The sequence below is a fragment of the Sinohyriopsis cumingii genome, chromosome 3, assembly GCF_028554795.1.
Source record: "Sinohyriopsis cumingii isolate HCF-2022 chromosome 3, ASM2855479v2, whole genome shotgun sequence".
NCBI lineage: Eukaryota > Metazoa > Mollusca > Bivalvia > Unionida > Unionidae > Sinohyriopsis > Sinohyriopsis cumingii.
Genome location: NC_142963.1, coordinates 97,920,098 through 97,947,908, shown reverse-complemented (window position 1 = coordinate 97,947,908; position 27,811 = coordinate 97,920,098). Strand labels below are relative to the sequence as shown.

The window sequence follows — 27,811 nt, the reverse complement described above, 5'->3', positions numbered from 1 at the left end:
CACTTTCATTGGCACGTCAGTAGAGATAAACCAAATCTAAACTATTCATTTAGGATTTTGATCATTTCAGTGTCCAAGGTATTCATTCATAAGGAACATTCTCAAAAACATGTCCCTTTGTTATTTTGACAAAGTAAGTTGTAGTCATTTCTAAAATTAGTATACAATTACTATCATTAATATGAGAAATAGATCAAACCGTTTTACCCATCTGTAAAATCCCAGTCCGTCCTTGATGTGTATCCAGGATCAAAGGACGTCGCTTATGGCTCAGTGCCGTGTTCTTATCTCTCACTATTGTGCAAAGTCGGGCATACATAGGGAGTGCCATATTGTGTCTTGCAAGCTCTCTCGATCTGAGTTTTCATTTATTGCAGTTTGATTGGTAATCAAAATTCACAAGTGATTAAACTATAGAACGCGGTTTGCTAAAGGATCCAACACTGAATAGAATCTAAAACTTATAATGAGCTGAAAACATTCGGTTTCTGGCAGCATCAGTACATTTATTTACTTTCATGGAACGTTTTCGAAATTTGGATCCTTGTCCAGAAAAATGTTTTAAAAGAAATTATCTGTGAGAAATTGTGATCATTCACTGTAACGTACAGAGGTAAGTTGCCGAAACGAGCCTCATAGTTTCCATGTCATGTGTCGTTCATGGGTTCAAAACCCATTTAGTGAAATCAGAAAGAATATGGTAGCTGCTAAATACCTTTTCACGTGCAGAATATCGTCGTTGATGACATAAAGTTTAGAGAATATAGTCGTTACAAGCGCGATGAGCGACACAAAAGTTAGGTTGTGAATCCTAATGTTTTGGAAACATTCATAATCACAATTCATAAAAGTCTACCGGTTTCTTTTTCTTCTTCTGGTGATGCAAAAATTCCTGTGGTTTATTTCCATAACGATACTCCAGCTCGACAAATTTACCAAAAATAAGACGCTCTTTCTGTACTGGCCGCATGTGTCATTCTTTGGTATTGGTATGAATATACTGTCTACACGTTAGACATACTAAGGGTAATTCACAAGCATTAAATAATTCCTTGTTGTTATCTTTGAAGGAAAGTCATCGACGACAAATAGCCATAACATCTCTTCACACAATACCTATACTGTTGCATTTTTCCAGGATAGTAACTGCATTTGTGAAAACCTGTGAACTCGGTTACTCCATCATTGAAATGAATGATAGACTTCAATGTATTTTCGTATGAAAATTTATGTCTTTTAGATGGAGTTTAATAAATCGGCAATAAATGCAGATGATTTTTCTGCAGGGACATGGGACTTTACATTTTCCTATATTTTACCGTGTATGTGTAAGTAGTCGTTCTAATTTGCTCTGAAGTCAATTTGTAAACAGCTTGAATGTGGAAATAATCTTCAGGAGCTACCGAACGCTTTTCTTTCTTGGCCGATCTTGATTATCTCTAGATTGTGGGGAACGTGGATGGTGTCAGATATGATGCAGGGAACGTGGATGTTGTCGGATATGGATCAATTATATCCTTTTTAAAATTACTAGGGTGAACGTCTGATAAAAATAAACGTAATGCATGACATTAGACGTAACAGAAAATAGTAAATTTTCTTCCGGGTTCTCCATAGAGCGGTGTGATACATTCATGAAGGTAAACCATTGAGAGAGAGAGAGAGAGAGAGAGAGAGAGCTATCTCCAGCAAAAGAAAATACCTTCATCCATTTTTATTTTCAACCATGGAAGAGCAGCAAAACGTTACATGTCATGTATTTACAGATTTACTACATATACACAAAGACTTCTGAAAACATTGATGACTTTTCCACTGTTTATAAGAATGAAGATACCTGTTATGCATGTCAGGAGAAATGACAGGCAGTGAAATTGTTATAATCTATGTCGTGGATGGTGGAGATGTGAGACATCTCCCCCACTACTTATGGCTTTTTGGTTATCGTTACCTAAGAAATGATGTACCACGGTGGTATTGCCCAGATGGAAAACACTATAAATTAAAATATAAAAGTAGTGGCTGGAATGACAGAGATCTGAACCCGAGGAGATATATAGAGAAGAATAGCACGAGCCCCGTGTGTAAAATACACCAATTTAATCGATTTCATAAGCACGATGAAATCGAACATGACATGAGAATCATTCTCTTCCACGCAGAAACTGATTAGAAAAATTATCGGAATTTCAATTAGCTGTTCTATTTTTGGTGTAACAAATTTTATCATATGACTGAGTGACATATTAACTCAGTGTGCCTGGCATCACAGCAGGACTTGGTGCTTCCGGTCTTTCCCAAATCAATGTTTGTGATAGATCTCTCTCTCTCTCGATCTCGATCTCTCTCTCTCTCTCTCTCTCTCTTCGGGTCACGAACCTCTTGGTTGCAGTCTGCACTATCAATCCTCTGTGCAGTCCGTATGGAGATATTTTATTTTTCCTTCATATACAAAGATAACATAAGACCTTAATACTTTCAGATTTTGTTTCTTCTTCAAGGATAAACAACTATTCGCACTCTTTTCGCCAGAAATTGGCTACCAAATCAACAGAACTAGTTACGTCATTCTTACTAATACACAAGCAACATGTTATTATAAATTTATCAGTTGACTTATGAGTCGACACGTGTTTCGAATGGTACACCATCGATTCAGTTGGAAAGAATTCATAAATTATTTACACACGAATTAATGGACTTCACCTCTTGTCCCAACTTCTAAATTTGGTTATTAGCTATTCACTAACATATATTTTCAGACATGGAAAAATCTATCCTCAGCGTAAATAACTAAAATCATTGAAGACACATACTTCCCATATTCACACATTTTGTGTCAGAAGACAAATATATTATAATACATGATATTTAGTACACGCAAACAAACTAAATGCTAACAAATTCATAAAACGAACTATTTTATGACATTCTTACAAAAGTGAATTATGAAACTTGCACTAGTATTTCTGAATTCAATGAAAAACATAAGTATGAATTTAAAAAGAATAAAATCAACAATAATTGCAGACTTACATGAATGAATAGATAACGCATGCAATCGAGATTAACCTTGCGCTTTATTCGAGATTCGATCTAATTATGCATATCTCTCTCTCTCTCTCTCTCTCTCTCTCTCTCTCTCTCTCTCTCTCTTTCTCTCAAGGCTTAAATGACATTCGTTGGTCAACGTCTACAACTTGGCCGTTCATGTTTTACATTTTTAAATTTTAAACGTTTTATTTATACTTTTGTTTTAAATTTAAATTCTATTAAAAACTACTATGAGAAGTAAACGTTTCAGACGTATAATCTATTTCAAACAAAATTTCATATTTAATCTTTTTAGTCTTAGAAACAGGATGTCCCTGCTCAGAAAAGTCCTAAATAAATTAAGGATGATATGCCAAATTTAGTTTTGGGAACCTAGAATCATCAGGTTGAAACATTGCATCTTGCTTAACACCACACTACACAATGTCTGAAAGTTTTTAAACTCCTAATTATCGAGCATAATTATTTGGAATCGTGAGCAAAGCTGAAATATGTGTGGCACGAAAATGTACTATTATGGCTATAATTGACTATATAAATCTGGGCAGAGATTTCAATTAGTACATATGGGTTAGTTCCCATGAATGTAGCACCTATCTATTTTGTCGTGTATATATTGGCATAGATTTAGATATTGTTGGCATTGATCTAATCAAGTGTAATCATTTTCGAATTGACGTGATAATAATGTTTGTAATAAACCAATTAATGCTCAGATAATATATCAAAATCTCAATACACACCTGAGAACAAAAGAAATTGCTAAACAGTCCATCTTAATTCATAAACTCAACTATATTCTGATCAGCTGTTATGAGCGTGAATATTATATATTTTTGAGTGAAATGCGTAAAATAAAAAATAAGAATAGTCACTCATTTTTATTTCTGAGAAAGTCGTAAAAATACGTAACTGTTATATCAGTCAGAGGCGTCAGAAGAGAGAGGGTGGGGGACGGAGCTGACCTCGTGTATGAAATTTAAAAGTGTTGTGCATTTGTCAGGTTTAGCATAAGGGATGATTTAACGTGCATAATGATCCTCAACGTTTCTCTCCGATGTCAGCTGATTACTTCTGAACCTATTATGGCGGGACATAATGGTAGCCTCCGAAGGGGACATGGCAAGGGGATAACGGCATTAAAAGAAAAAAAAGAGGAATAGTCACTCATTTTTATTTCTGAAATAGTGGTAAAATATGTAACTGTTATATCAGTCAGAGGCGCCAGAAGGGAGAGGGAGGGGGATGGGGCAGACCTCGTAGATGAAAATTAAATGTACTCATGCTTTTTTACTGCGCCTGAAGCAGGGCCATGCCATGATCACTTACACTCTTAGGCACAATTATTCCAGCTGACAAAATACTTGGTTCTGGTTACCGTTCATCACCCTAATCAGGGACATGCCGTCTTCACGCAAACTTGTCTTTACACTTTGAGTAAGAGTAATTCTTCCAGTCACATATTTTCATTTTCTCGTATGCATCGGCTGATAAAATGTTTGTTTTTCTAATTTGATTTGCTGATGTTGGTTGTAACTACGGTAATGATCCTAGACGACTGGATAACATATTTTCATATCCAGATTGATATGCTTGGGTATGACCATCACATCTACAAATAATTTATGGCCAGATTTCATTTCTATGTGTTAGACGTTGGTCCAGCAAGTTCTTTGTACTCTGCACGCTCATAATAATACCATTGAATATTTCACAATTTTATTTCGTGAAAAGTGTTGACTCAAACTAAATATGAAGAGAAAATATGTTCCAACGAAATATTAGTTGACCCAAAACACTGTTTTGTCTACGTGCAAAAATGGGCATGAAACGAAAAATGATGGTGAATTACAGTTTGCAATTTTATTAAGGCTACATATTCTGTGCCCTTTTTATGCAGTCTTGTTTATGTTAAGCCAAGTAAACCAAGTGCAACCTGATGACTCTTTATAAAAAATTAGGTATTATGGAATTGTATAAGGCATACAAGTTTCACTGTCTCCGAAAATGAAGAACTGGATAAAAAGCAAGAACTAAAATATTGACAACGAAGCTACCTATATTTCAATAGACAATGTTACGAACTGCAAAATAGATGTTAACACGTTTTTGCAAAGAATTTTACTTAGTACAAATTACAATCAAGACATATATTAGACTGACTTTAGCAAGTCATGATAATAAAACACGTAAAAGGGGGCTAAATATTAGAAACTATTTGCATAGACTCTTAACATATACATGTATATCTGTCCAACTAGTCGGCTTTGGTAAATTATCCAAATATGGAGAGTTAATCGTGAGATAACAGAGACGCATACTCAGCGACGATGGTTTAGAGTGGGATATACTTTGGTCGGAGCACTGACATCTCACACGTCAAATTAGGTCGCCAAAATTGCCAAACAACTAAAATAAAACATACAGCCCAAACTATGCCCAGATAATTCTTGCAAATTAAGCCAACAGTAAACAGCAGGCGAATGAAAGTACTTGTAAGGTACCTATCGCTTCTGTGAAGGCAATTTTAGCCTTTCCTTATACGATGACAACTGAACGAAAAGATGTTAAAGGTGAAACCTCCCCTATTCTCTAAATCTAATTCATTTAATATTTAGAACTATGAGTCTATGTCAGTGATACACCTTTCTGATGCTTTGTGTTTGAAATGCTGTTTATAATGGTGGCATGTTGTTCAAGTTACTAGGCTCTAATGCCCTCCTCTGTATTGTATGCGTTCGAGCTGATAATCATATATGAGTCAATATTTTGATACATATACAACAGATAAGAATATATGTCAGACCAAAGGTTAGGCCTATTTAAGCAGACAGACACAGAAAACAGATAACCTAGGTCATACGTTATTCGTAATTTTAACTAAGGTAGGCAGAGTTACAAGTCTTGTCCATCAAAACTAACACAATAATACATCATTTATATGAATGTTTATATGGCATACATAAATGCATGTGTATATATATATATATATATATATATATATATATATATATATATATATATATATATATATATATATATATATATATATATATATATATATATATATTGAGACTAGTATAACTGGAAATAATGTTCATGCACAGTTGTGCTCTTGTTTGAACTGTTTATGGAAGCATTACATGTATGTTGATTGTTTAGAGATACTCTAAGTGTTGTCAATCAACTGACATGATGATCGTTATTCTGGGAAAAATATTTCAATGATATTTACACTATTAGGAAGGATCGCTGCTTTAGCTTTAAAAATTACAGTAGAAGTGAATATATAATTTGTTGTAATACTTAATACTGCGGTTATAGCTGTCATTAGAATTACACTGCGGTTATCGATGTAATTAGAAGTACATTCCAGTCATAGCTGTCACCAGAATTTATTTTGTGGCTGTAGATGTGGAAACGTTGAGATAGTTACATCTGTAGATGCAGCAGATGTAATGGCAGGAAAAGTCTCAGAAGTAGTAATTGCAGAACAAAAGAAAGCATAGTAGTATTCATGGAAATCTACACATCTAAGAAAGTTAAATAATATAAATAATCATTAACATTGAGGAACGATATACCAGTCTTTGGCTTGATGCAAACAGTGGGTAAACAGATGGATGAGGATTTGTGGACAAAGCAGCATCATCAATAGAAAAGACGAACAAAGTGGAAGTCACAGTTGCTTTGTTGGTGGGTGGGTGACAGGCAAGGTACTCAAAGTCAGAAGTACTTGAGGCATTTGTTCATCAAATATAAAATTTTAATATTATCTAGGTTCCTTGCCGTAATAACACTGACAATTAAGGTACAAGTGGTAGTGATAAGATTATATATCAACAACAAAAAAAGACAAAGCATCTTGATTTAAATATAATTATTTTAACAAGTTTTGCAATTGCTAATAAAGCATTTTACAAAAATGAGGCAAAAAGACAATAGGATGATATTTGTTATGTCGGTGGAACGTGGGGATGTAAATTTTCTGTATCACTCGTTTTCTTCAGGCTCTGGAATAATGCTGACACTGTGGGTCTCTGTACTCGCCGCTATTTTAACAGGTAACATAGAAAATCAAAGTCATATTCCCACGTAGTAGACAGTCACATATAGAATTTCTACGGATTAAGAAGATTTCAGAATCAAGATGCAGTTACGCCTTATGATTGATCAAAAGCTGATTGTAAAATTAAAGGTCACTGGCCATACGCAGATATATTTCTTTTCACATCAGATTTGCATTACATGATTAAAAGCAGTTATACTCCCTCAACAAGAATAAACAATATCAAGTATAAAATAGAAATAATAATTTTATTGCTCGAAATAGAAGTATACAACGCTGTTACGCCAATCGGAAATGACATATATTTATCCCCACAAGATGAAGTACATGGTTCTTGTTGTCGAAAAATAAAACACTATAAACTATTCATATGGAGCATTGAGATGAAGTTATTAAAAACTAATTTACTGTTCAGCATTATAACGATCTGCGTACGCAACGAACTAGATTGTGTCGCTTTTAAAACTGTTCCATTGTTTCAATTTATTTTCAAGATTCCCATTGATACAGGTGAACATGAATCAATGCTGGCTTCCCTATGTCGGCCGACTTTGTAAAATAAAGAAAAAGATCGGCACACTTAAAACAATGAAAATGAATCAAAGTTGACTTCCTTATGTCAGCTGAAAGTCAGTTTCCGTCGATGGCTTGCTTTGTAATAAGATAACCTTTTTATTTGATATTCTGTATGTAAGTTTAAGCAAGGGGTTTATTGTTCGCTGCCAGTTGTGTTTATTCATCAAACGTTCTTCTACGTGTTTGTCACATGTAATCATATTTGATATTTGCAGGGTAAATAGTATATACAGCAATAACTTGCTTTAATAATAATTTTGTAACCCATGTTAGCGAAAAGAGTGTTATTTGCACTCACAGTGAATATAGTTTAAAATAATGATTTTTATTTGCGAGACACCGTCGTATAGTTAACCTGGATACAATTGAATCTTGGTCATTTTGCACCTTATAACTTATCATGCGTGAATGGCAGGTGCCTTCAAGCAAATATCGGGTGATATTCTTGTCTACTGTGCGATTTTGTTATCTGGCATAAGTGACACACACTACAGTAAGGATGAATTCAAGGATATATTTGTTTCTTGAATGAATTTCGCATATTGAAAAGAACGAATAAATGATAACAATGGAAGATTAGTTTCTTTCATTTCATTTTCGAATCAGTGTTTGTTCATCTATTTTATTATACCGTGCAGTCGGGGGTGGGGGACTAATTCAACAAAAAATTATTTTCTTTCTAGTTTGTATGGAAAAATTGAGCAAGTATTGTTGACGATATTGAATGGTAATGAAAAGCTTCCCGTTTATGAGCGCACACACTAAGACATCAACTTGAAAAAAAACAAACAAACAATACAATTAACTTGTAAGAGATTCATATTAAGGAAGCTAAACGTCTGACAAAATGCATAACATTTCTCTCTCTCTCTCTCTCTCTCTCTCTCTCTCTCTCTCTCTCTCTCTCAATGATGTGTAATCGAGTGTATTATATGCATCAAATTTACAAACTGAAGCCTAAAATTAATTATATTTGTTATAATATCTCATGTACGCCACTCTTAGAAAATGTGTACGTATTCTGTAGAATATTATCTGTTAAGTATTATTGTTTTATAAATCAGTATTGATGATATGACCGGAAGACTTAAATTGAGAATGTCATGGTGCAGATGCATGTATGTTTTAACATGAAAAATCAATGTATATAAATATTTTATGTAAAATTAGCAAGATATTTCAGTTTGTGTTTTCTCTCATTATATATGTACGTCACGAAGAATGTTTTTTTTTTCTTTTAAAGAATGTCAAGATAGTTTAATTTGTTTAAATTAGTTCAATATTTTCGTAAAACATATTCTATTTTACCACCTATAAAAATTGTCAAAAACATTTTGTCCTACATTAATTTTGCATCAACTTATTGTTTAAAGAAAATGAAACTTCAAAGTATTGTTTAGTTGGGCTGAACTGTCGTTCAAACTGAGACGATTTCTCTTAATTTCGGCCCAATTTCGGCCCAATTGTCTTTAAACCAAATTCACTATAATCCGGCATAAATGGTACAACTTTTTCCATCCCTCACCCTATTCGATCCCACAACTTTAATCCATTTTTTTCTTGGTAAGCAGGGTCTTTCAGAAAAAAATAACCCTTTTGTCCCATCAACACTCTTTTGGTTGCATACAGATGCACAAAAAATGAACCATTTTTGCTTTACAAAAGCACGATTGTTTGATATTTCACACAGACATTTACGTAGGGAAATTAAACACTTGAATGCCTAAGTTGAATAGAAGGGATAAATGTACGTAATATCCGCTTTTGGCACTCGGAAACTACCGATTGTTTAGGAAGATTGTCGAATAATTTTTTCACTTAAAAAGAGAAATTTTAAGTCTATTTAAACATTTTAATGGTGTGCCATCATGCAAATGCGTTTTCTAATGACTATAATAACATCACAAGTTTGTACAATTTAGGGGGCCAGTGATGTTTAACATATCAAATTCAGATTCTGTTTCATCAATCAAACCGTAAAGTTGGCGTAACGCGATGCTATTGAGTTTTGCTGCAGAAGAAAGAGAAAGAAAAATACGTGCCACATCCGTTTATAACATGTGCTATATTATTGGTCCAGCCACAAAATCAACATAAATTATTGATGTAATGTAAGTACTCATGCCTTTGTTTCAACAATCCTATTCACCGCTATCACTAAGCGTCGCCGATAAAATTCAGGGGCTAAAAATTCAATATTGCCGTATTCAGTCCCTCACATACAAAACTGCTATTGCCTATGTTGAATTTAGAAGCACGATAAGGTCTATTTTGTTACAGTATACTATTAAGCTTTCTATTATGTATTTAAAGGAAGGCATTTCATATGTGTACAATGGGGCAGTGGGTGAAAGGGATTCCACTGGTTGTATTTTGGTGAGTCCATTCTCAATCTTTATTTCTTTTAGTCCCTGATTCCCTATTTTTGGTGAATATGAGAACGATAGAATAACAGTTAATTTGACCTAAGCGTAATGGGTAATATCCGTTGATTTCGGACATGATTGTAGCTATTGAATTAGGACGCACCAATGACAGATATTAAGGTCCTTCCTTTTATTATCGGCATGTTGTTATGTTATCCAGTACCGTAGTTATCAATTCAGAAGCGCAAGAAGTGTTGTATTTATGTTCGGCTCTAATGTGGAAATTACCTATCAATAAACCATCGTAGGCCACACTTTATTTTTTGCAAACAGATGCTTTAGAAAGCAGTGACTAAATGTATTACTTCAGATGACTTTTCTAAAACCGGTAGAACATAACATGTTTTCTTTGTCAAGAAAAAAGCTGTTGAATTACGAAAACATTATAATTTCTACTTATGCATTAGTTCTTCTTTTTACTGAATGAAGGTAACTTTACTTTCTGCTTAGTTAGTCTCGAGAATAAATCAGATACAAAACTATGAATGATACCTTGAAGAGACAACAAAAACTTGCAGATATTTCATGCCGTATTTTTCTGTATCTGTAACAACATTTCAGTATCGACGCAAAGTTCGGTTAACTTCTCTTAAGTTTGCTTTGTTATGGAATACAATTTATCTTATAAGACAATGATTGAAATGAAATTGTTCGAAATAAAAGGACTCATTTTCCATACTAAAATAAAACATGAAGCTTGCTTGATATGTCCCATATATTTATGAAATAAAATTAGATATTTAAACGTTACATATATATGACACAATTATTGGTCATACTATTTCAACACTTTGTTGCTTTGGAGCAAGCGTTGGTTCGTGAACGCATCTTGCCACTTTGAATTCCGTGCCGGCAATATCGTTGATTGCTAATATTTCGTACTCACCCGTTGATAGTCCAGTGGAAGACCTTATCGGGGGAACATCTGCAGTTTAAAATACCAGCGAGATATTTTCACATAGACCTCAAACAGCCTCGATCGTACCTTTTTGGCCAAATGTAACAGAAACGCAACGATGCAAGTGTGCATCAGCGACCTGGAGCTTTTCTGGCCTGATTAAACTCAACGACATATTAGTTATATCTTTAATAGTATTGTCGACAAGAGTGTGCAGGGTTTCTTTTAGTGAAGTAAAGTTAAATCTATATTGATTATTTGCTAGTCTAATCGTCAAGGGTTTCTCTATGAGAATCCTGCATGTATCATGGTCCGTAATGTCCTGGGCAAAACATTATCGGCAAATAATTACTGCTTAGTTGATCACTCTTTACGAATCTGTTACCGGCTCTTGCCGTCCTAACAAAAAATTATAACCGTGACTCCAGGTCGTCCGGGGTGAAACATTCATCCACTATTATTTGATCCAATGATGTTTGATGCAAACCACACCAAACCCACCAATTGTCAATGATGGTATCTCGTTAATTGTTTCAAGAAGTGTTCACAGTCTCAATCTTTGTAGCCTAGATATTTTTCTTGCTGTATATTTCCCCTTAATCTCAGTTGGGCTAGAGATTAGGCAAAATTGTTTGAATTTCCTCAATGTATAAGCAAATTTAGCTTGGTATCTCTCATTTTGCGTGCTTTGTCATCAAAAGATAGTAGAGGAGGTAGTAAATATATATCTGGCTCAGAGACGTTTTCAATTTCAGCTTGCTATGGCAACTTCGTTAATATTTCTACTGTCGCTGCATGGCTTTTTGACCGTCTTGAATAGATCAGATGCTTTCATAATCGGACCAGGTTCGTTCACGCTTCTTATCATGAAGGCAGAGGCGCGATCAGTCTTCTTCGAGGCATTGACAGTCTATGCGGCTGTTGCTGTTATTTTCTCTGTAGGTTCGATTATCGGGGCACACATCACAGTGAAACACTCAGTGACCTCTTCTCGGGCGGATTGTCCCGAAGTCAACGCGTGCGGTGATATAGTCACGTAGAATGTGTAATTGATCTGACATGTATTTTATTACGCGGATACGTTAAAATGTTTGCTCGCATTCAGTCTGAGGCGATAACGTGTGTTTGTGAAATTAGCTGTGACAAATCGATACGGGGTTGAGTCTGCGCTTGATATAATGGTTTTAACCGATTCCAGGTTATGTAGGCCGCGCACCACATGTGGTAAATATATTTTATCTCACACGTTTCGAACCCGTTGAAACGTATGCGTAACGATGTGAGAAATAGAATACGTCGGTTTTTGTGCCTTTATGTCAGGCGTAATTTGGAGGTATGTGATAAACTTCACTGGTGGATCCTCGTCGGTGATCGCTTGGATGGCCCTGATGTTAAAATCGAGAAGTATGTCACATATATATGTATGTATGTGTGTGTGTGTGTGTGCTTGCAAGGGTCACAAAGATAGCCAACACATTACACGTTGATAGTGGCAAGGAACTTCTCAGGCGGTGTCCACGTTAATGAAACAACACAAAGTACAAAATTCATCGTGGACAGTGTGGAGCGATTCCAGCAAACCCCCATGGAACGATTGTAAGCATAGGAAATGCTAATGCAAACAGAGTTATCTCACGAATGGTTAAAGAAAACTTTCTGCCACCGTGGTTCTGTTAAAATGCAATCACATGTTGAAGCCAGCTGACGCAATAAAAGCAAATCAGTATTAGAACCTATAAATGACCCAATTAAATCAATCTATAATAGGCCATGATGCCATTCTTGTACGCGACTGGAGAACTCCAAGATGGAGTCAGGAGAGCTACTGGTCCCTTTTGAAGCCAAACCACCCATTAAATCTCAGATGAATCATGTCCTCGTAATACACTGGGATATATCATCTCGTGAAAGGTCATCAACGCGTTTTTTTCGTGAGGAGTTACAAGTAATACACGCAGATACAGAGTTGCCCATCATTTACGAGTGATGCTACAACGGCTTCATTTAAGACATGTCAGGACGACATTGCTAACCTCATTACCTCGTTGGTTAACAATGCGGTCAATTGTAAACTGGGGTTATTAACATGTAAATCCATTGTGGTGTCATTCCATGTAATATCCACTTTAGTTTTGACACATTCATTAATCTGATTACAAGCGAACGTAGGAATGTGTTTTTCGTCATTATCAGACTATACGTGTGCGATCAGCGTATAGATTTGTTGCTAGAGAGGTTCATTCTCGAGAACAACCCGGCTGGGCTGTGACACATCTTCTACCCTGGAGAAAGCAAGTTATGCTGAACTGGATCATCTGATATGATAGTCGACAATCCAGAAGCGCTTGGGATACCATAGAGTTAATCCTTTTGAGATTTATGCCGTTATTTACAAACCAAGACGCCATGCGTTCGTCGGTCTTGACGTTTTCATCAAATAAGTCAATTCTAATGATTTTCCCGCATTTATTATGTAACGTTTAATATATATTTTAATTTGTAGTTTTATTATTTTATAATTGATAACCCAGAAGACCAAACGAGGTTTTACTATCTGACCCCCATGGTATTTACTTGTGAACAAATCCGTATAAGGATTGGGGTTTCTGATTCTTGTGGCTTCTTCTGGATATTAGTGCCATAATCGCCTCCCCCCCCCTCGTTAAAATAAATTATTTGTCATTTATAATATTGACAGAAAATTAAATTCCTTTAGTCTTGAGAGTATATAGGAATTTCTTTTATGCCAACCTTTCAACGGATCCTTTTAGTTAGATGCACATTGAACCACCAGTAGAGAGACGGACACAATTTACAAACCACGTTTTAACATTCTACTGATTTCAGTGTACAATATATTAGTTCATCTTAACCTTCTCTAAATTATGTTTTCTTTCCTATGACATGTTTACGATCTGTTGTCCTCATTGATAAAGTTAATCAAAAAACCTAATAGGATAAAATTTATAGAAAACTTACCCATGTTTATAATCCCTGTCCGTCCTCAGTGCTTATCTAGGATGAAAGGAAGTCGCTTATCTGACTGGTGTACAAAGGTGTAGCACCTGTTTAAACAGATGTCAGCCGAAGTGGAGAGAGCTAGATTTTATCTTACATTCTGTCTGTCTGTCCCCAATCTCTCTCTCTCTCTCTCTCGATCGATCGATCGATCGATCGACCGCTCCGGTGGCCTAGTAATTAGAGCGTCCACCTCGGATGCGGGACGTCGTGGGTTCCATACCCGGCCGAGTCATACCAAAGAGTTACAAAAATGGTACTAGCAGTTACCTCGCTTGGCGCTCAGCATTAAGAGGTTAGTGTTAGGACTAGTCGGCCTGGTGTCAGGACAATGTGACTGGGTGGGACATCATGTTACATGTCTGCGGCATGATGCCCCAGTGCTAGATATCACTATAAACTGTCACACACAGACACCGTAGCGATATGACTGAAAAATTGTTAAAGCTTCGTTAAAAATCAAAATCACACACACACACACACACTACCTCTCTTTCTCTCTCTCTCTCTCTCTCTCTCTCTCTCTCTCTCTCTCTCTCCAATTATTGTATATTGGTTAGTACCAAAGTTTCAGATGTGCTAATAACTTACAATCATAATACATATGATGATGGTGAAAATAATTGTTTAATTTTCCAAGAATGGAAATATTACCATCACTGTTCTCTAAGTGACATGTTTTCGGTCACACTCGTCCAGATCGAAAAATATCCACAACATATTATTAACATCTGGCCTAAGTGGTTAGATCGTCCACCTTGGATGCAGGAGGTAGTGGGTTCGAAACTTGTCCGAGTCATACATAAGACTTATAAAATGGTAATATCAACTGCCTAGCTTGTCGCTCATCATTAAGGGTTAGTGTTAGTTCTAGTCAGATTGGTGTCCGGACAATGCGACTAGGTGAGACATGATGCTACTTGCCTGCGGCAAATTTCCCCAGTGCTAGACATCACATAAACTACCACACTGCAGACATTGTAGCTATATAACTAAGATTTTACCTCCTCCCCCTAAACGTACTGCTACTATAGTGCATGTATTATTAGTACTGGGAGCAAAATACTTCTGATTAGCACTTTGTGTTTCCAGTGAATAACAATTTGTTTAAATAAAACAACCCATGTGAAAAATTGAACACAGCAAGATTCATTCTGGCTCATATGTTAAGGCAAGACTGAGTAATATTTAGATAAACAATATTAATTACCCCGCTACGTGACCTATAGCCTCACGACAATGATCAGACTTTACAAAAGCAACGTAAAGTCGGTACTTTTATTCGGCTTTGAGTGTTAGAGAGTAGTGAAGACAGACATGGACAAAATAAAATCATTTCACAATAGTTGCCTCAGCAACATTTATTGGTTAAACAAGATCTCCAATGTGAACCTATATAATAAGACTAAAGTACCGTCCATGGAAATCAAAACGCGCAGGAGTAAATAGCTCGGGCGCGTAATGATGATGCCCCAATACCGGAGGCCCAAAGTACCCTTCAGGTGATACCAGCTGGTAAGTATAAATGTGGACGGACAAGGATAACCTGGCGAAGGACAGTGATGACCAAGCTGGAATAGATGGGACTTTCCTGGGATGAGGTATGAAGAGGACTAACTAACTACTTGATCTACATCGCAATTACCATTTTTGGGGAAATACTGTCACTTTATGGAATGTTCCATTCTAAAAGAGTCTAAGTCAGAATCAAGGCAGTATCATTTAACTTTTATGTTTTTGACCTTGTCAAAAATCAACTTCATAGTGTGTATATATATATATATATATATATATATATATATATATATATATATATATATATATATATATATATATATATATAGATATATATATATATATGCATATATGTATATATATATATATATATATATATATATATATATATATATATATATATATATATATATATATATATGTGTATATATCTATATATGTGTACAGATATATATGCATATATATGTGTATATATGTATGTATATATATCTATATATATATGTGTATATATATATATATATATATATATATATATATATATATATATATATATATATATATATATATATGATACCAACATATGATACCAACATATTCAAGACCTATATCATTACGCAACCCCCCCAAAAATAGATCGCACGGACTTAGAAGAAAAAAAACACTCACTCACTTTTTTACTTAAAAACCCTAACTGCTATAAAACAAAACTCACTGATTATTTGACAAGCTACGAAAACGAAGTGCTTATAGACAGACTTCTAGCAAAATTAAAGAAACGAAGTGCTTATATATACACTTATATTTTTAAATTTACTAACATATCTTTGGCAATTGAATTAGTATCTCTTTTCTAGAGTACTGAGGTAGCCTTGAAAACGGCTGTTATTTTGTGGACATGGAATTTATGGCAATCTTTTATTGTCTAAGATTACGTCCCCGTCTGGCGGCAAGCTTTCCCACAGGATACGGTCTGCTTCTTCAGAAAGAGAAGGATAACTCTTTGGTGTCTAAACCTCTGTCTGGTTCCTGCTGCTTATTTTTGGTTTCTCTATGCTCTGAAGTCTGTACTTCTCCGTCCATTCTTCTTTCTCTTTCTTGATTTCCTCACTGAAGAGCTCTTCTATCAGGTCTTCGGTCTCTATCTCTACAGGCTTCGGTATCAGGCTTCGCCTGACACGTTGTAAATTCACGTAAGCTTCGTTCAGCTTGTCTAGTCTTGAGTACATCTTCACAAGACGACGAGTCAACAATAAATGGTCAGACTGGAGACTATCCTGCTTTATATTGTTCAAGCGCGGACGCAATATAAAACATCCATACACTGTTTAGAGTCGGAACGCGAGGATAGTTTGATTTGAGGGTCAGGGATAGAGAAAAGTCAAAGAGTATGGTTCATCATAAAAATTGCAAACAATCGAAATATGCATTTTGTTTTCAAAATACAATATTTTATTCAAATAACGAACAAACAACAATTAACAATCAACCATAAAACATTTTTTCAAACAATCAAATAAACTAACATTTTGTTCTGGTAACAATATATTTTGGATATATGATGATGGTGAAAATAATTGTTTAATTTCGCAAGAATGGACATATTACCATCACTGTTCTCTAAGTGACACGATTTCGGACACAGTTGTCCAGATCGAAAAAAATAGCCACAACATATTCTTAACAAATGGTGTATCTATCTGAAATTTCCATCTGGCCTAAGTGGTTAGATCGTCCACCTTGGATGCAGGAGGTACCTTGGATGCAGGAGGTAGTGGGTTCGAAATTTGTCCAAGTCATACATAAGACTTATAAAATGTTAATAGCAGCTATCTAGCTTTTCGTTCAGCATTAAGGATTAGTGTTAGTTCTAGTCAGATTGGTGTCCGAATAATGTGACTAGGTGAGACATGATGCTACTTGCCTGCGGCAAATTTCCCCAGTGCTAGACATCACATAAACTGCCACACTGCAGACATCGTAGCTATATGATTAAGATTTTACATCATCCCCCTAAACGTACTGCTACTGCAGTGAATTTATTAGTAGTATTGGGAGAAAAACACTTCTGATTAACACTTTGTGTTTCCACTGAATATCACTTTGTTTAAATAAAACAAACCATGTGAACAATTGAACACAACAACATTCGCTCTGGTTCACATATTAAGGCAAGAACGAATCATATTTAGATAAACAAGATTAATTTCCACTCTACGTGACATATACCCTCAAGCCAAAGATCAGACTTTACAAAAGCAACGTAGAGTCGGTACTTTTGTACGGCTCCGAGTTTTGGAGAGTAGTGAAGACAGACATGAACAAAGTAAAATCGTTTCACAATAGTTGCCTCCGCAACATTTGTTGGCTAAACAAGATCACCAATGTGAACCTATATATTAATACTAAAGGTAACGGTACGTCCATGGAGATCAAAACGGAAATAAATAGCTCGGGCACGTAATGATGATGCCCAAAAACGGATACCCAAAGAAGCCCTCAGGTGGATACCAGCTGGTTAGCGTAAATGTAGACGGACAAGGATAACCTGGCGAAGGACATTGATGACCAAGCTGGAAGAGATGGGACTTCCCTGGGACGAGGTACATGCCATTTCTCAAAGCCGATTTAACTAGAGGAAGGTAGTTGCAGTCCTATATCCCAGACGGGATGAAGAAGACTAACTACTTGATCTAGATCGCAATTACCATTTTTTGGAAATACTCTGTCACTTAATGGAATGTTCTATCCTAAGAATTTACGTACATCATCATGCGTATAGATGCAATATTGCGCACTATTACGAACACCAAATGAAAATACTCATAAGCTTGCGATGCAAGCAAACATTATGGATGATATGACGATAATAAAATGTAATATCGAATTTATGGTTTTACCATATTCATAACATTATTTGTATTGAACCTGATAAGAACCAATTATAAAAGAGTAAATGAAGATATGAACCTGTATAGATATCTGAAATTTCATCTGTAGAATATCTTTAGGTATTATTAGACCTTACTTAATCCATTCTGTCCTACTAATATTGCCAATAATATTACCACAACAATAGTACCTGATATAATGGCAGGAGGTTAAGTGCGATATAAAATCTCATATAAAATCAGCTTGGTGGAATTACTCTGAAATCACTCTTTGAGGACGTATTGTCACTATAAGTTACTAAGTTTGAAGAGAATTTGTATCATGCAAAGTTGCACAGAGGCGGGGGAGGGGAGGATGGGACATCAGCCATAATGGTTGACTGACATCGGTCGTGATGGTTGTCACCGTGGTGCCAATTACTATTTTTGTTGCCAAAAACTATCACGTAGTTCTAATTTGGAACATGTTCAAAAAGCGACAGCTGCCCCAACCCATATCATAGATATTTCGCAAATGTCTTAGTAAAGAATCTGCTTGCAATAATAATTTTATAAGATTTCGGCGGATATACCTCGAGAGTAAATTATCATTGATAACATCGTTGGCACATTGCGTAAAAAATGTTTGACATCGACAACGTTTCCATACCCACGGTGGCTGAAAACGAGCTTAACCAACTCTTATGTATATTTAATTTCCATTGTTTGTTACCTTTATTGTTTTGGGGGGTAATGTAAAATTGTATAGCTGACCTTGTCCAAAATAAGTGATATTTGTGTGAACTACATTGTTTACCTACTCTGACTGAATGATAAATATTAGGATTATTATCTTAAACTGAGTAAATTACATTGTGTTTGCCATGTTCTTTATTATACTTTTAGTAGCGGACCTACTACATATAACTAAGATTGTATCTTGGAAACATTCGGAAACTTTTTCGAATCAATTTTCCGTCAGGTAATAGTGTTTTAGAAAATGCTAATTGTGATCTATAACAGGCAGAGGAGTATAAAATATTGATGAATGGAAATAATTATATATTCCAGCAATAACATCTGGAGGAGAGTCTTACTGTATGTCTAACATTTCAATTGGGTTAGAATTCATCTTTTGCAAATTATTTTTTCACTGGAAATATAAAGTCTTAGTCTGAAATAATGTTCTTGGAAATAGAGACTGGGACTTGTAGTGAAATTCAAATAAGGATATATTTTTGGATAATATTATTGTGATTAAATGACAGACTGTTGGCACATCATTACTACTCAAGCCATCACAGGCATATCAACACTTAAAGCGCTGATTTATTTTGCAATACCACTAAAGTGTATTCAGAACCTTAATCATTAAGACTTATGATAGAAATTGTAGGATTATTTGGGATTGAATTCGCAAGATCGTAAGTTACTTATATTTTTTCACTTTGCGTTCTAGGGAAATTAATTATTTGTTAAATTTTACAAATGTTTTGGCTTTCGCCCCTTTCTGCTACTTTTTTCTAAGGCCTCTGAGTCGTAACACAACACGGTGGAAGAAATGGTAGAACGGCGTATAGCAAGACTAATGCAGAGAAGAACTAACGGTCAGCAGGCCATTCAACAATAAAATATACTAGAAAAAAACCCACATCAGAATCAGAAATCTTTACTGTAAGGCGTTTGAATCAGTTGATAAATGGCGACGCAATTGTTTGCTTCGTCGTGTATTTGTTTCTCTGACAGACTAATTTCATGCAATAAGTAAAATGAACATTTTCTAAGTTACCATCGCGTGCTCTAACGTCAATCGAGGGAGTAAAATGCAGTGAAATACCTAGTAGTATTAAAAGCTATATTTGCCTCAAAGGATGTATTTGTTTGTTCTTCTAGAAAAATATGACGAATTCGCTAAATATCATCAACGCCAATGTTGACGTTAAAATGTATTTTTTTAAAAGCTGGCAACAAATCCGACCAAAATATTACCCGTTAAATGCATTTTTGATCAGGCTTAAAAGAATATTTGGTTGGCTGCCAGTCAGATTATATTTAATAACATATTTAACATGACGAAATAAATCGCGTGGGCGTCATTGACTTTACCCGCAGTGCGTAACGTTGCTAAGTCATAAAGGTATTTTGTTTGTATCTGGTCTTCGCCGGTATACTAGTGGTACAAATCCATATGAATCGAAATAAGCAGCTGCGCGGCCCAAATGCCGATGACTCAATGTGTACCATGATTCCGTGCATAATCCAAGTTTATAATTCCAGTTTCAGGCCTCTCTGGTATCATATCTCGCATATAAAATCACATGAAGTATTTAAGTCGAGAAGATTAACTTCCCAGGATGAATTGAAGCAAATCAACAACGTCGCGTTCATCAAGATAATACTCGAAGTCCTTGTTCTCAGACAAGCCGACTTTACCTGGTTACTGGCAGCCAGACCCCGCTCCTTTCGTTTAGCTCGCTTCCAACAACCATTTTAAATGTCATTTCAGAGGCAGTTCCGATATTCTCTAACACAGCAGCTCTAGCGATAGCCGGGGCCACCTCGGCTAAAATAGCTGGAATTGCTGCCAACCGTCTCAGCAATTTCCGACGCAAATGGCTTCCACGTTACTCCCCGTTACAAATGTTGAGCCCAAAGTATATGCTTCACTTGAGTATTTCATAACTGCAACATATGTAGCCCTAATAGTGATCTCTACACACATCTCAGCAATACTTCACATTGGTTCGCGATCAATTGTCTTGTTTCTAGAAGCTGACTGGCCACGACGTCACTGAGAATGTTTGTAGCGTATAAAGCCTAATGTGCAAATAAAGCATCAACTAATAGTTTCGTCACAAAACAATTCGAACGTAGCAATTTTCAAGACACAATTGCCGGGACACTTCTTTATTCCGATACGGTGTTTAATCGTGCTTTAAGGTAAATGTCAACCACAGACTGTTTAGTCTCAATATTGTGATGGGATAGTCAACATTGTCGAAACTGGTTTCAATTTCTTTGCCGTCAGCAAATATATGGCGCTCATGAACAACGTCATGATGCCGATTTTGCCAAAACCAACTCAATCTCGAGCTGAGCGTGAGGTATTTTCTTATTTGTCGAGTCGACATACAACCTCGATGAAACCTTCACTTGACAGATAATAGCGACGTGTATCATAAAGATGCATTTGTATTCGCTGCTTTTAATTAGGAGCACCTGAATCTCATTTGTTGTGATCGACCATCACTAGTTTTTCCATGTCAAGTCGTAAACTTCTTTGATTTTTCTTTGATATCTTCGAAGTCGTAACGTTTTAGCTGATGATGTGTCGCCATCCCGTCCTCGTTTACGCAGTTTGCATAGGGAAAGTTCACTGTCCAACTCTAGATTAAAAATAGTATTAGCCTGTAAGTTGCGTGTTCGATTCATTACGGCTTCGTTGATAACTTTACTGATAGCCGCTTGATTCGATTAACGGTTGTGTAGTCCCTGCGCAGGCCTCTCTCAGCGGTAAGAAAGCGCGGAAATTCTTGATCGGCATGTGATCATATTGTCTATCACAAGTGAATTTACAACGTCAACGAAGCGCAAAGCAACTTGTTTAGTAAATGTAGCTAAATTTGCCAATAAGATTGCCGATCCTCTGAACATAGTTCCGCGAGGACGTTACTAATGCATTTCCATTATATGTAGCATAAGCAGGCGGGAGTTAATTAATTACACGTACAAGTACCACTCGTATATGCACCATTAAATCCGCAGAAATCCACCAAGCGAAGGAAAATCTCATCAGCTGTAACAACCCCACAAGAGACGACATCAGGAAAGCCATCACCCCGATGGAGAACGGCAAGGCAACTGGACTTGATGACATCGCAGCAGAAGCCTTCAGAACAGACATGGAGGCTTCAGTGAAAATGCTATACCTCCTCTTTGACAAGATCTGAGAGGAAGAATAAATACTGACTGACTGGAAGGAGGATACCTCATCATAAGCCACAAGAAAGGCGACCTCACAATTGATCCAACTAATAGGGAATAACTTCAACCGGTTGTTTGGAGAGCATGAAGGAGGCCGTCGACCCACAGTTACGAGTCGAGCAAGCGAGCTTCTGGCAGAATAGATCATGTAGGGGCCAAATACCATCGCAGTCGAACAATCGTTTGAGTGGAGTTCTTCGCGCTACATCAACGTTGTCGATTACGAAAAGGCTTTAGACAGCGTGGACGGAGAGACACTCTGGAAACTTCTTCGCCACTACGGCATCCCAAACAAACTGGTAAACCTGATCAAGAACGCTTAGAACGGAATATTCTGCAGAGTCATTCCTGCAGGACAACACACAGACAGCTTCCTTCGCTGTTTGCTGTCGCCGCTTCTCTTCCTTCTCGCAATTCATTGGGCGGAGAAATGGGATCCAGTGGACATTGTGGAGTCAATTTGAGGAACTGGACTTTGCCAATGACCTAGAGGTTTTGTCTCACAGTCAGCAGCAAATGCAGGACAAGATGGACGTACCTGCAGCCACATCAACACAAGTTGACCTCAACATCCACAAAGACAAGACCAAGATCCTCAAGATCAATTATGTTGGTAACAACCAAGTCACATTACATGGAAGTCCCCTGGAAGAAGAATAGTCCTTCACATACTTGGGTAGCATTACCAGTCAGCATGATGGCACAGACGCAGACGTCACGGCATGGATAGGAAAGGTGAGAGCATCATTCATACAGCTCAAGAACATCTGGAGCTCCAAATAAAAAAAATTTGACTACCAAGTTCAGGTTGCTTAACTCCGACGTGAAGTCTGTCCTACTTAATAGTGGAGAACCACCAAATCAACCGTAAAGAAAGTTCAGAACTTCATCAACAGCTGCCTAAGAATAATTCTCCAGATCCGCAGCCCAGACAGAATCAGCATGACAACCTGTGGCATAGAAAATATCAGCTTCCGGTCGAAGACAAGATCATGAAGAGAAGGTGGGGATGGCTAGGATACACCCTACGCAAGCCGCGAACCAACATTAAAAGACGGTCATTGAGGTGGAACCCTCAAGCAAACGGCGAAGGGTCAGACCAAGAAACAACTGCCGACGTTACCTTGAGGCGGACATTACTAAGCTGGGTCACACCTGGATCAAGGTCAAGGGGATGGCACAGGACAGAAGTCTCGTGATTTTGTGTGGGCGGTTTATACAACGGCAGGGGTGGCGTTCATGACTAACTACAAATATCTCCATGAGACTCCTATATGTGGCATGGCCCGTTATGGCCTGGACAAGTAATTGTCGGCAAATAAATGCTACTTCGTTGATCACTGTTTTGAATGTATTGCCGGCTCTTACCCAGCTAAACATTGTAACTGTGTAGGCAGGTCGTCCGGGCTGAGACACTCATCTACTATTGTTCGATTCACTATTACTCGGTGAAAACCGTACCAACCTCACTGGCTGTCACTGATAATCATTAGTTGTTGACAGTTTCAGTCTTTGTAACTTCCTTTTTTCTTGCCGGTCATTTCTCTGTAAATCTGGTTTGGCTAGAGATTAGGCCTAAATTTTTTCATGTTCCCCGGTAGCATATGTGACAACCGTTCTGTGTTCTGAGTCGAAGCAAATTAAACTGTGTCTTTAAGAATCATTTGGCACTCTTCATCATTAAATGATTGCATGAAAGGTAGTATTGGTATATCAGGGCCAGACTTCAGCTTGCTGCTCTAAATTTCCAATTATTTCCACTGTCGTCCGCATGGCTTTTTGACCGTCTTGAACCGAGTGGATGTTTTCACAATCTTACAAGGTTCTTTCACTGTTCCTATCATCACGGGAGAGGCCCGTTTAGTTTCTTCGTAGGGGTGACCGTAGCGGCAGTTATCGCAGTGATTTATTTCTGTGGGTTTGATTAACTGGACAGAGGTCTCTGTGAAACACTCGGTTTGCTCTTTTCGGGCTGAATCTCGCGAAGTCACCGCGTGCGATAATAAAGTCGCAACGAATATGTAGTTGATCTGACATTTATTTTATTATGCGGATACGTTAGAATGTTTGCAGTCCAACATGGTAACGTCCAGGCGTGTTTGTGAAATCATCTGTGACAAACTAATGCATAGTTAAGTGTGTGTTTGAGAAAACGTTTTTAAGCTGATTCCAGATCATGTCGCCTCCCGCCCCCCCCCCCCCCCCCCACTGTGTTAAATATGTCTTAACTTGTGCGTTTCATTCGAGTTGCACACCTTTAACGTTTAACGAATCACTTTAGGAACGTGTGAGTGACGTTGTGAGTCGTACAAGACGTCGGCGTGTTTTGCCTGATATGTGCAAATCTTTCAGAGGGACATTTCTCGTTGAGCTAACGTTACCTCGTCGTGCACGTGCTAATGAGATCGGAATCGAAGTGATGAACGTCAGGCGTAATTTGAAGGTCGGTGTTCGCTTTGGTGGTAGTGACGATAAAATAACAAAGTACGCCATTATATGATTGATCGTCTCGTGGTCAACGAAATTCACCATAATGATATTTCATTTATTCCACATGATCTAATATACGGTTGATTTACAAATACACCTTAACGGTCTTTGATTTTGGCAGCAGATACAAAAATTTGGGACCGATGAAAAGGTAAAAGAAAGATTAAATATATGTAAATGAGGAAGGTTCACAAAGATGGCCAAAACTTCTATAAGAAGTTCCTGGCAAAGAAGTTATCAAGACGGTGAGCACGTTGATGAATTAACACCAGTATAAAATTAGTCATGGACTGTGTGGAGCGATTCCAGCTTAAACTCGCAAAATGAATGGCTAAAGAAAACTTTCTGCCACCTTGGTTGTGTTAAATAATGCAATCACACGCACGACCGTGTTTAAGCCCGCTGACGCAGTAAAAGAAAATAAATATTAGAACCTATTAATGACCAAGTTAAATCAACCTAAAATTGTCCCTGACGTCGTTGTAAGATATTTGTACGCATCTGGACAACTCCAAGATGGAGCTAGGAGAGTACAGGTTTTGTCTAGAGTCAGAACACGCATTAAACCTCACTTGTATCATGTCCTTGTAATACGCTTGGAATACACTGTCTCGTGAACGGTCATCAATGCGCTTTGTCCGTGCTGAATTACAGGTAATACCGTCAGATACACAATTGCCTCCTAGTAAACGATTAATAAAGAAAATCGCCGGCCCATCAGTTACGAGCGGTGATACCACGATTTATTCAAGAAATGTCAGGATGACAATGCTAAGTTGATGACCTTGTTGATTATAGTATCAATACGGTTTATTGTAAACTGGAGCTGCTAATGTGTAAATCCATCACGGCGTGATTGCATGTAAACTCAACGTTACTTCTGACACAATGATAACGTGATGACGCGTAAACGTAGGAATGGCACCAATAGTCTCATCACAAATGCGGTTGTGTTTTTCGTCAATGTAAGACTATTCGTTTGCAATTAGGTTAAGGATTTGTTTCGGAGACGTGTCGAGCAGATGTTTATTCTATAGAACAACACTGCTGAGCTGTAACATATATTATGCCCTGGTCACCACAACATATGCTAAATTTTGTCATTTTTTGCAATCGTCGATGATCAAGACACACGTAGGATACTATGTATTTATCCTTGTGAGATGTGTTCCGTGATTGGGCAACCAGGACGCCATGTTTTCCATTTGAGCGCCAGGTTAACGGCGTTTGCTTCAGTATGCACGATGTCACTTCGCACAAGGTTATTTGCATGTGTTTTCCCTTTGATTGTCACGGATATATTTTGTATGCGATTACCTCCAGAATGATACCTTTAGAGAGAAACTGAGATGTTTGTGTTGCTTTCGTGAAGATATTTTATACTAGAACGCGTCGCCTTAAGCTGACACTGAGTTGCCCGTGGTAATATTTTTAAATCATGGTAAACATCGCTATGGAAATTTTAACTTAGGATCCCAAGCGTGTTCGTACGTTGTCCTGGTTGATAATTCTTTACCGTTTCTGATATTGCTGTAAACTGTAGAACATTTCACCGGTGATTGTGCTGACAAAAATTGGTGGTTTAATGGCTCATTTAAGTGCTGCTACTTAATTTTGTTGGGCCACGGTGTATAACAGTGGCTTCGTCTACACTCTTTGAGGTCATGTTCACGTGAAGCGTTCATAAAATGTTTTAAGTCACTGTTGGCAACGCAATATATCTGTAATTCCTGAAGTAAATTTCTTGGAAGAGCTAATTTACTTACGTCATTCCATATATTTCAGCTTACCTTATGAACATCACATTTTTTACAAAACGTATATTGAACCTTTACATCAATACCGCATCCTGCACAAGCTTTATGACATCCGTCTCTAAGAATAGGTAATGCATGCATCTAGCAATGTTAGCTTGTGGACATATTTCCTCTGATAATTTAAGAAATAATCATTTTTTTCCATTCATGATATAACATCATTAATATTTTTTAATTCATAGTTTTAATGATTTGCTTCTAATTGATGACCCAGACAGACCAAGCAAGGTTTGTTGCGAACGAGTATACTTTCTGACCCACATGGTATTTACTTGTGAGCAAATCCGTAGAAGGATTGGGGGAAGTGGGTTCCTTAGGCTCCTTTTGGACAGAAGCGCCAAACTTGGCCCCCGCTTAAATTATTCATCATTTATGATGTTGAAAAGCATATTAATTTCCTTTAGTCTATAGTATTCCTTTAATACCCAATTTATCTTAATACTCTTTGTTAGATGCTCAATCCTTAGAGAGATTGAAAACATTTACAACCCACGTTTGGATATTCTGCTCATTTCAATGAACAAGGCATCTTAACCTTCTCCAAATTATGTTTTCGTCATTGAATAAGTTAATCCAAAAAACTGAATAGGAGAAAATTTTTATAAATCTTACCCATGTTAATTATCCCTGTCCGTCTTTACTACATATCTAGGATGAAAGGCAGTGGCTCTCTCTCTGTTACCAATTATTGTATATTCGTTGGTGCCAAACATTCGGATGTGAATATTTCTTACAATCCTATTATATATGATGGTGAACAAATACAAGTTTTGTTTTACAAGAAGTAACATATTACTAACACTGTTTTCATTCCTCGCTAAAGCCAATACGTACATTTTTTCGGACACAGTCGTTCAGATGGCAAAATATTTACAACATATTCTTGACAAATCTTGATGTAATTATCTGAAAATTCAATTAATGTGCAATTAATCCGCTGGTCTAAGTGGCTAAAGTGTCCACCTTGGATGCCGGAGGCAGCTGATACAAAACATAGCCGAGTCATATCTTAGACTTATGAAATTCCAATAACAGCTGCCTAGCTTGTTGCTCAGCATTAAGGTGTTAATGTTACAACTGGGTGGACTGGTGTCAGG

At 36.9% G+C, this 27,811-nt stretch overlaps 1 protein-coding gene across 4 annotated transcripts in view; it reads right to left on the bottom strand.

Moving 5' to 3' along the window:
* LOC149803362 (uncharacterized) overlaps positions 1-14,060 on the bottom strand; it is a 90,504-nt gene extending 76,444 nt beyond the window's left edge. Inside the window, exon 1 of one of the 4 annotated variants that reach the window (XM_089953073.1) lies at positions 14,003-14,060. In XM_089953073.1, coding sequence (XP_089809199.1) covers positions 14,003-14,006 — 4 coding nt within the window. In that variant the 5' untranslated portion in view covers positions 14,007-14,060. Of the gene's footprint in view, positions 1-207; positions 291-14,002 lie in introns of those variants that run through there. The other 3 variants (XM_089953075.1, XM_089953072.1, XM_089953074.1) reach the window with 3 other exon arrangements.
* Positions 14,061-27,811: the final 13,751 nt, after the last annotated feature.